The sequence below is a fragment of the Eulemur rufifrons genome, chromosome 6 (genome assembly GCF_041146395.1).
Source record: "Eulemur rufifrons isolate Redbay chromosome 6, OSU_ERuf_1, whole genome shotgun sequence".
Taxonomy (NCBI): Eukaryota; Metazoa; Chordata; class Mammalia; order Primates; family Lemuridae; genus Eulemur; species Eulemur rufifrons.
This window is the reverse complement of record NC_090988.1, coordinates 26028398-26039330: the sequence shown is the minus strand read 5'-3', so window position 1 is coordinate 26039330 and position 10933 is coordinate 26028398. Positions and strand designations below refer to the sequence as shown.

Here is a 10933-nt window from a genome sequence, read left to right as displayed (position 1 = left end):
GCACTTTGGGAGGCTGAGGTGGGGGGATCACTTGAGGTCAGGAATTTGAGACCAGCCTGAGCAAGAGTGAAATCCCATCTCTACGAAAAATAGAAAAAATTAGCTGGGTGTTGTGGTGCACGCCTGTAGTCCCAGCTACATGGGAGGCTGATGCAGGAGGATCCCTTGAGCCCAGGAGTTTGAGGCCGCTGTGAGCTATGATGACAGCACTGCACTCCAGTCTGGGTGACAAAGTAAGACCCTATCTCAAAAAAAAAAAAAAAGAGAGAGAGAGAGAAATGAAAAGAAACAATTAGGAGAGGTTTCCTAGGTTTACAGCACTCCAGCTTAAGCCTCCTGTAGTACTCACACTTGAACCTCAGGACTTCTCAAGTGCTGCCCCATCCATTTTGCCACCACAGGCAATTGTCACCAGGCCTCATATGCCTAAGGCCACAAGGCCTGTAGACAATGACTGCCTCCCCAGGGCAAAAGCCCAAAGCCTCCAACTGAGGAAAGCTACCCTGAGCACATAGCCCAGCCCAGCTGGGCTGCTTTCGGCCCGGTCCTGAGGCCGGCTCACTCCTGGGTCTCGCCCCAGTCCCGCTTTCCCACACGCGCCTCTGGGACCCCCGTGCGGTGCCTGCACCTCGTCTCCCAGACACTAATAGGTATTGGTCCTCAGACACACAGAAACACAATCCTAGCCTTGGGCTCTGCTCTCTTTTGGTATTTCTACATTTGATATACAGTTTAACATCCTTTCTAAAATCTAACCACTGGATCCAATCCAATGCCGTAGAGTGTTGACTCCGAGTCTGGTACTTCCCCACGTGTCCCCTGGGTGGTCGGCAGGCTCTGCTGTGTCCTGGTGGGGCCCGGGTGTGCGCTGTCCTCTCCGGCTACAAGGCCACAGAGTGGGTCTCCTGGAAGTTCTCCTCAAGCTTCAGTCCCAGGTTGTCGATGCCAATGCTGGTGGCCGCGGGCACGGTGCTCTCGGGCGGCTCTGCCGTGCGCGTCGGGGTGGAGCAGTACAGGATAAAGCCCAGCATGATGACGGTGAAGGACAGGATGTAGAGTCCCGAAAACTAGGAGAGAAAAGCAGGCTAAAAATTGGGCTCCCTCACGTACATCTTTGCTGCTGCCTTTTGCCTAGCGAGCTTTGAGGGCTCCCTTCTCATAACCTTTTTCCTGAAAGTTGCCTGAGGAGATGCCAACACCCAAAACCCTCCCGGATGTACCGGTGAATGGAAGGCTCTGGCAACAGCACCTCACCAGCTAGATCCTTGGATCTTTCGGAGAAATGGGACTTTGCCTTTCTCTGTGATGATCCAGCCGCACCCCGCCCTGTAAGTAGTCCCACTTAGTGGAGAAAGTGAAAGATCAGCACGGACACCATGAGACAGCCCAGTGCAGATCCTAGACATGACTTCACACTACTGGTATGAAATAAAGAATCACAGGACCTATGATGTTAATAGAATGTGGATATACACAGGCAACATCTGCTCAACAGCCTCTCCATGTATGCTATTCCAATGAAATTCATTTTGTTAAAATTTAATAGACTATCTTGTCTCTGTAGGCAAGTAGGTTTTTTGTTTTGGCTTTTTTGCTTTTTGCTTCTTAGGGATTTTTTGGAGACAGGGTCTCACTCTGTTGTCTAAACTATAGTACAGTGGCCTCATCATAGCTCACTGAAAACCTCAAGCTCCTGGGCTCAAGCAAGCCTCCTGCCTCAGCCCCCAGTAGCTGGGACTACAGGCACATGCCACCACTCCTGGCCTCAAGTGATCCTCCCACCTTGGCCTTCCAAAGTGCTAGGATTACAGGCATGAGCCACTATGCCTGGCCCTAGACAAATGATATATAGTAAAATTTATGTTGGGCTGAGCAGATTCAGACTTTTAGAGCCAGAAAGAGCCTAAGACATCACTTTTCAAGAGTTTGAAGCCCAAAGAAGTGACTGGTATATGGTCCAGTGAAGACAACCACAGGGAACAGAGCCCAACAGGAGGCATCTCCTAACCTCTCTGCTCTCAGAAGGACTAGTTCTAGCAGGATCCTACTCTGACAACACACCACAAGGACAGATGGAGTTTTTGGTGACCTTCAACCTGCCCCTTTCTAGGACTGAAAACAACCACCCAGAGCAAAACACAATGAGGACAGAACACTAATCCGTTGGGTGTATATTCTGACATACCCCAAAAGTTTAAATAAATTATATTAAGTACTTTGTATATTTGCTTTTATTTGAATTGGGGATCCAAGAAAAAGTTCAAGTATTAAATAAATCAATATCTGTTTTTAATTGCATGATAAATAAAGCACAGAAAGAAAGTAGCTAAAGACTGACCAAGAATGGTATAGGAAAATTATATAGCACAATTAATGTGTAATTACATGTCCTGGATTTTTTTTTTTTTTTAATGGAACAAGCAAACTCAGTTTATGAAGGGTCCTGCTAACCTGATTTTAAAGTTAAGAATGGGGACACGATATTTTATTGAAGCCAATAAATATTTTTAAATTAGCTTAGATTTCATATTATACCCAATAAAAAAGTTCATAAGGGGCTGACAGAGAAAAGCAACAAGAAAATGGAATGGGCTGGAGAAGGGGAAGAGAAAAAAGATGAGAGGGAAAAAGAAAGTAAGAGTCACTCCCCAAAATGAAGGAAAAAACTAAATAGGTTTTTGAAATGAGTAGTAAGTAGATTGCTGGTCACATCTAGCTGTGGGCTTCTGTGGGTCACCAGTGGTTTTAACATGTTAATTTTTTTGTAGATGCTCAATTACTACTTCTTAACCTTAAACCTTGAGGATTCCTTAAGGAATTCTCTCCCAGACAGGAAAGCCTTCCCTGGACTCAGTGATGATGCAAAGCCAGTGATGTCGAGCTGAGCGGTCTACTATAATTTCCCAGCACTGGCTTTAATTCTTAGATCTAATACTTAGCACAGCGCCCAATACACAGCAGGTGTTTAATAATGTTTGTAGAAAAAAATGATTCAATGAATATTAGGTGAAGTTAGAGCTATTTAGAGTACCCTAAACTTTTAAAGTTGGTATTATGAAAGGTAATCATGGTATCCTACAAAATGTCCACAGTTTACCTGTGGGAAAATCTATATAACGTGTTCAAAACCCGTTCTGTTTGGTTTGGTGGTTTTTAAGTGTTCAGAAGAAAAAATATGTGTCTCTTCAGGCAGGTAGTTGAATGGAGGCATCTTTATTAGAACAAGGAGACTAATAAATGGAGAATGGAGTGAGGTAAGTCTCCTGAATTAGAGCCTTTTACTTTTTTCTTTTTGTAAATTCTACCCTTTGCGTCTGGATCTATACAAGAAGTTTCTTTTGGCTACTTTATTCAATAAGTATTTACTCAAAATCAGTTGCACAGAAGGCAGAGTGCTTAAGGTCTAACCTAGATATGTGTAAAAAAATTTAAGACTCTTTCAACCATCTGCTTCAAAAAATCAGAGCCAAAGTTATTTTAGATATATAATTTTTTAAATTGGAGATATATTATGCTTATGATTGTCTTTAAAAACTACTTCTAAAATGCTACATATCTTCATTATGCTCTGAATTTTTTTTTCTACCTCTGTTATTTACTCTAAAGATCACAGCAGACCTCCTCTTTGCTCTATAAGTCTTGAAGCAACCTTTGACCAAAAACAATAAAAATCTGATCTGAGTTAAGAGTGAGCTGCTGGACATGCAGGGATAAAGCAACATAAAACAAAAGAAGTATAAAGGAATTTATAGACTGCGTGCTCCAATTCTGAGAACAGTAGTTTAAAGTCATATGGCCAAAAAATGACACATGAAAGGACTTTTTCACATGCAAGTTAAGAGCTGCTGAAGCTAAGGATAGCTACCACCTGGCCTGGAACTACGGTATAGAAACACTATCATCCCCTAGTGGTGCCCATGTGAAATGCAGCCACAGCACCACAAAAAAACTCACTGACTACCTTTAAGACTGACATTGCAGCCCTTGATAATTCAGCTCGCATAGAAAAAAAAAATCTGGGCCCATCAGGACCACTTCTCTGATTCACTTTGACATTTGTTACTTTTTTTTTTTTTTTTTGATACAGAGTCTCACTCTGTTGCCCTGGTTAGAGTGGCCTCAGCCTAGCTCGCAGCAACCTCAAACTCCAGGGCTTAAGCGATCTTCCAGCCTGGGCCTCCCAGAGTGCTAGGATTATAGGCGTGAGCCACTACGCCCGGCCCATATTTGTTACTTTTCATGATACTATCAATAAGCTATAAATACTCCTTCAGTCTTAGTTCACAAATACCTTAACCAGCAAGTCTGCAAAGATAACAGCAGGTTCCTGTCACATGTAACTTTGCAAGGCAAAAGCATTTATGCTCCTTAAGCAGAAATTTCTGAGAACTCACTGAACTTAATGTATCAATAATTTAGCTAAGTGTTGTGAGTTCATGGCCAATTCCTGGGAATACTGTAAATCAGCATTGAGGATTTCTGCCTGGATACAAAATTTAGTCCCCTACTGAAACTAAAATTACCAATTATTAGCCAACACCCTATTTGCTCAAATGACTGTGGGGAAAGATAGCAAACAGGTCAACAAGGCTTTACTGAAGAAAAGACCCATTTCTACAGCAGCAGTTCTCAAGGTGCGATCCAAAGGCCTGTAAGGAGACCCAAGGCCCTTGAGGGGAATCCGTAAGGTCAAAACTATTATTACAATAATACTAATATGCTATTACCCTTTTCACTTTCATTGTCTTACAAGTGTGAGGTAGAATGTTCCAGAGGCAACATAACATGTGCTATCACAAAGCAGAATAAAGACGCAGATATGAGAATCCAACTGTTTTCTGTTAAGCCACATATCAAAGAGAGTTTTCTAATGTAAATCAATGTCACTCTTCTCACTATTTTTTTTTATTTTGGAAAATACAGTTTTTTCATAAAAATATGTTATTTAGCCTGGACATGGTGGCTCAATCCTGTAATCCCAGCACTTTGGGAGGCTGAGGTGGGAGAATCACTTGAGTTCAGGATTTCAAGACCAGCCTGGGCAATTTAGTAAGACCCTGTCTCTACAAAAAATTTAAAAAATTAGCCAGACATGGTAGCACATCTGTAGTCCCAGCTACTTGGGAGGCTGAGACAGGAGGATCTCTTGAGCCCAGGAGTTTGAGGTTGCAGTGAACTATGATCACACCTCTACACTCTAGCCTCAGCCACAGAGATCCTGTCTCTTAAAAAAAAAAAAAAAGTTACTTATGTTAACATGAGTTCATTATTTTCTTAATAAATATTTTTTAAATTTCTCATTTTTGGCCGGGCGCGGTGGCTCACGCCTGTAATCCTAGCACTCTGGGAGGCTGAGGTGGGCGGATCCTTTGAGCTCAGGAGTTCAAGACCAGCCTGAGCAAGAGCGAGACCCCGTCTCTACTAAAAACAGAAAGAAATGATTTGGACAACTAAAATATACATAGAAAAAGTCAGCCAGGCATGGTGGTGCATGCCTGTAGTCCCAGCTACTCGGGAGGCTGAGGCAGTAGGATCGCTTGAGCCCAGGAGTTTGAGGTTGCTGTGAGCTAGGCTGACACCACGGCACTCTAACCCGGGCAACAGAGCGAGACTCTGTCTCAAAAAAAAAAAAAAGGAATAAATTTCTCATTTTTTATTTCTAATATGGTAAATAATAGGTATAAGTGACTGGAGTACTCAACTTTTAAGCATTTTTAAAAGGGTCCTGAGATTTAAAAAGAATGAGAACTACTATCCTAGGTGTTTTCAAATTAGCTGTGAAGTTGAAAAAAAATCTATTTATTTGGTTCTCTCTGCAGTATAAGACTTTAACATGATGGATTCTTAAGCTTGAGATTCTTACCTTAATAATGAAAATGAGAGGGAAAGTGCAGCGGAAAGAAGACTGGACTGATAGAAGCCTGGTAACTAAAATTTAGTCTTGACTTAACCACTAACCAGCTGCTGACTAAGGATAGGTCACTCAACTGCACATAACCTCCCTGGACCTTTCTTTCCTTCATTTAAAATGAGATGGTCCAATCAGTCATTTTCAAGGTCAGGTGTATCAGACTCTCTGGAGTATTATTTTTTCGAATTACATATTTGCTCTCTGGCTTCCCCTGAAGATACCAATGCATTTCTATCTTGAGAATTAGTACACATGATAGTAGCCGTTACTGACGGTAACAGGTTATGCTTGGGAATGCTGTGACGCTGTGGAAATAGAAAGTCTGAAAAACCACCACACTGACTTACCTTTAAGGTCCCTTCTGGACATAAAATCATTATGAAAGATGGAACCATTTCCATCGTGCATGCATGATGATGCACCCCTTTCCCCTTCCTTTCTATCAGGTACTTTAGACTTTTGTCCATGTACCAGGGCAAAGAGAGTGAACAGGAAAGTCCATAGTGCCCAGCCTAAGTTAGATTGCCCGTCAAGGTTGACGGGCAGCTCTGGGACTGTTTGTTTATCACCTGGCAACGTGCATTAGCACTTGCATAAGCTAAAGTCCTAGGACATGCCATAGAAGATGAAATCCATTGTATTTCGCCCTTTAGAAAAACCCTAAAAGGGCAAATTCTTGCCCCCACCCCCACCCCTAGACAGGGTCTTGCTCTGTTGACCAGGTTAAAGTGCAGCGGTATCATCATAGCTCACAGCAACCTCAACTCCTGGGCTCAAGCAATCCTTCTACCTCAGCCTTCCAAGTTGCTGGGACTACAGGTGTGCACCATCACACCCAGCTAATTTTTCTATTTTGTGTAGAGATGGGGTCTTGCTATGTTGCTCAGGCTGGTAGCAAACTCCTGGCTCAAGTGATCCTCTCACCTCAGCCTCCCAAAGTGCTAGGATTATAGGTGTGAACCACTGTGCCCAGCCCAGGCAATTCTTACTTGGACCAATTTTCTTAATTTGGAAGCAGTAAAAGGAGTGAGGCCTGACCAATGAAATTCTTGTGAAGAGGATGGGAAGGTTTTATTTTGGATTAAGAATCTTGAAGAAAGCTGCTGCTTCTTTTGGACCAGTCAAGTGTTCTTATTTGAACATGACCTATTTGCTTACCTTATAGCCAAACAGAAAGAGTCCAAAGAAAAGGCTGTAGAGGTCTGCTGTCAAGATGCCCAGGTTGACAGAGGTGGCACTAGTGGCTTTAATCACCAATGGCATGAAGCTGTACAGGCAAAACATACAGAGGGCAAATGCCACAAACAGCAAGGCTGTGAAAAAATGGAATATCTAATATTATGGGAAGGAATCAGAAGGCAAAAGAACTTGAGGCTTGGCTGTCATATAAAACTCCCTGACTCTTCAACATATTATCTACAAGGCCCCTTTTTAACAGTTAGCATTGCCAATCCGACTACAAAACTCTCTGGGGAAAAAAAAATACCAATAACAAGTTGTGATGTAGATAAGGACCTCAAAAATCCAACAGGGCGTTGGATGGTCAAGGCAATAAAATCTTGCCATCCACCCTCCCAGGGCAGAGTGTCTGTGATGAAAGGTCAATAAAAGCAGAATCAATATCACGTGTCCAGAAAGATCACTCATTATCTTTTCTTTGCTTTTATTTGTTTGGTTGGTTGGACATGATTTGTGTAATTGGATTCAGAATAAAGTGTTTTTAAGGTATCAAAGACAGTTATTAGGTCCACTGTATTTGTTCATCTTGTCAAATTAAATGCTCCAAGACAGCACAGTCTAACTATCCTCTTTAGTCTTCATGTGGATGCTGACTACATCAGCAGCATCTCTGCTTTGCAACCATTTCTTTAGTCTCACTCCATATCCAACACCACTCTCTCTCTCTCTCTCTTTCTCTATCGCTCTCTCTCTGGCAATCTGTTATTAAGTTGAATTAAACTATTCAAGCATGAGACACAATCTTCAATGACATTTATGTACACTTAACTTCTTTCCACCCGTCATCAAATAAGGCTCAAATCTTTCCTGTCTCATCACTATTTTCTTCTGCTTTATTTATTTGTGCAGATGCCTAAGAATATCATACGAGAGGGACAATGGGAAGTAGGGGGTGATTCCACACCATCAGTGATTCAGGTTAATGCTTCACAAATTACATCAAGCAGATGAAAATCTTCGCAAGTTTGAGGACCCAAGATACAGGTCTAATTAAAGCGGCTATGACCAAAGGTCAGTCTCCAATCTGGTTCAGAATTCCTAGTAAAGAAAGGCTATCCACTGGGCATGGTGGCTCACGCCTGTAATCCTAGCACTCTGGGAGGCCAAGGCGGGTGGATTGTTTGAGCTCAGGAGTTCGAGATCAGCCTGAGCAAGAGCGAAACCCCGTCTCTACTAAAAATAGAAAGAAATTATATGGACAGCTAAAAATATATACAGAAAAAATTAGCCGGGCATGGTGGTGCATGCCTGTAGTCCCAGCTACTCGGGAGGCTGAGGCAGGAGGATTGCTTGAGCCCAGGAGTTTGAGGTTGCTGTGAGCTAGGCTGATGCCATGGCACTCTAGCCCAGGCAACAGAGTCAGACTCTGTCTCAAAAAAAAAAAAAAAAAAAAAAAAGAAAAGAAAGGCTATCCCTGCAGGTAAAGACTAAGAATGAACTTTTATGGAAGTTCATCTACCAATGTTCAGGGAAAGCTCAATGTAAACCACTATAGGTGATATACATCAAATTACTCTGGGATTTTACAAAGATGTCTAAATATTTTTAAAAGGAAGCATTTATTTCTGGATGTTGATTTTTGTTAAAGGAAAGAACTGGCTAAAAAGAATTATTGTTTATTTACATACCAATTTTCCAGTCCCACTGAATGCTGGCAATATCCTTATATTCCACAATCAATCTAAGATTAAAATAAGAGGTCAAAGAGAGATTCACATACTAATTTTTACTGTTTTACAAGCATTTTATTTATTATTCTTCAGCAAAGGTGAGGAATTATGTTGACTTCTGAATTTTTCTTAGAATATAAAAATAACTATCTTTAATAAAAGTGACAGAGAATAAAACCAAAGGAGTTCATAAAGATACGTTTGGCTCCTTTAAAAGTGCTCTTTAATTGTAGCCAACTATAGGAGGAAAACATGACATTATGCTTTCCTTTTGAATAAGCTTAGAGAATTAATGTGTTAATATTTTCTGAAGATAATTGGGGGGAAAAAATCCTCCCTGGTAATGCCTCTACCACACTGTAATCAGGAATCCTAAGCTTCACACATTTTTAAGAAAATAAACCATAATTCTTGACATTTTAACAATTCTCTAATAGACATTTAGCAATGTCTATTACTGATTTCAAATGTGAATTGGGGCACAATAAATAATGAATATTAGTAGTTAGAAAGTCATCATCAATGATATATTTGCCTACTATGTTTTTAGAAAAAAATTTAGAATCTTACAGCTGTATGCCACTGATAATTGTCCCAAATAAGCCCACCATTCCTAGAAACTCCTGTCTGCTCAGCTTCTTCACGACGTATTCTTCACAAACATTAGAAATGGCATAGAGGGAAGACCCAAGAAGGACAAAGACGTCACCAAGCAGCACATCACTCCCTACAGGACGACAAGCCACAAAAAGGAATACATTGTAAATAGGTGAACCTCAACAGCTTGTCCCCAGGAGTTTATCTGACTTGTGTTCATTTAAATAAGACTTTACAGAAGGAGAAAACCTGGTTTCTAGAAGTATGAAGTCTCTTACTCTTTTAACTTTCCAGTATAATTTTGCTGTGGTTCTTCATAATTTGGAAGACTAACAGACTGGAAGATAGTGGTAGACACCATAACTTAAGCCCTTGGAAAATGATTTTATAACATGACAAATTAATGAAATTTATTAATGGGTCACATCAGTTTGAAAACTATAAGGAAGGAACTGATTTCAAGGTGATTTTCTCTCTTAATCTAAGGAGACACTGAATCACTGGTAGATTGGGTGAATTCATAGACCTTAATTAGATTTTGTACTATCAATTGTCTGAATTTAACACAAAATATAGCAAGTTGTTCTCATTGACAGAGAGGCTCACAAAGAGATCATCCCATGAACACCAAGTCTCCTTTTGAAAAACACAAAAGAACAAGAATCTACAGTAGGTTTTCCAGTATCCAATCCAATGTATGAGCCAAAAACTGCAAACATATAAAAAAACTTCTCTCTCATGAGACAAACCAAACTATTTAGTGTGACAAAAAGGAACAAGGGCTGTGGGCTAGTAGGAACATAAAGATTGTTTTGCCGACGTGGTTATAAAATACCATAAACAAGTAAATCTGAAAATAAAATTTAAAAGGTAGTTAACCGGGACATGTTTTCTGCCATTTACTGTATCTTTACAAAATAAAAGTAAAAACATGAGGAAAGCTCTTCTGTGACTAAATCACAAATAAGTAATAACACACTCTTACCTGAATCCTCTTGCCTCCCTGCTAAGACGTCTGCACCAACCATGGTTCCCACGCCCAGCAGACAGACAGACACAGCGATGAAGTGGATCACTCTGTATCTTGCATGAAGAATAAACCACGAGAGAGCCATCAACACAGGAATTCCAAAGCAATCCAAGAGCTGCATGGAAGGAGAAATAAACAGCTTAAAACATCTCTCATTAGCTAAAAGATGGGCAATTCCATATTAATAATAACAGGAGTCAGTATTTATTGAGCATTTATTATAAGCCAGCCCTGGACTAAGTGCTTTATCTGGATTAATTCATTTAATCCTCACAACTCTATGAGATTGATATTACAATCCCATTTTATACATCAGAAAATGAAGCTATAAAGAGGCGAAATGGGTTGCCCGAAATCACACAGTTAAAAATGGGAGAGCCAGTTGCTGAGCCCAAGAATTCTGCCCAGGGGCCTGCGCAATTTACCTCTCCACTCCCACCAGGGTTTATCCTTAAGCCCAGTAGGCAAACTCTCCTTCCTGCATGC

At 40.9% G+C, this 10933-nt stretch overlaps 1 protein-coding gene across 1 annotated transcript in view; it reads right to left on the bottom strand.

Annotated features, from left to right (window-relative positions):
• Positions 1-258: 258 nt before the first annotated feature.
• Positions 259-10933, bottom strand: part of SLC35F2 (solute carrier family 35 member F2) — a 50722-nt gene continuing 40047 nt past the window's right edge. The window contains exons 4-8 of the mRNA XM_069470924.1: positions 10403-10562; positions 9391-9547; positions 8779-8831; positions 7070-7224; positions 259-1067 (exon numbers count right to left, since the gene is read on the bottom strand). Of these exons, the coding sequence (XP_069327025.1) occupies positions 882-1067; positions 7070-7224; positions 8779-8831; positions 9391-9547; positions 10403-10562 (711 nt within the window). The 3' untranslated portion in view covers positions 259-881. The remainder of the gene's footprint in view (positions 1068-7069; positions 7225-8778; positions 8832-9390; positions 9548-10402; positions 10563-10933) is intronic.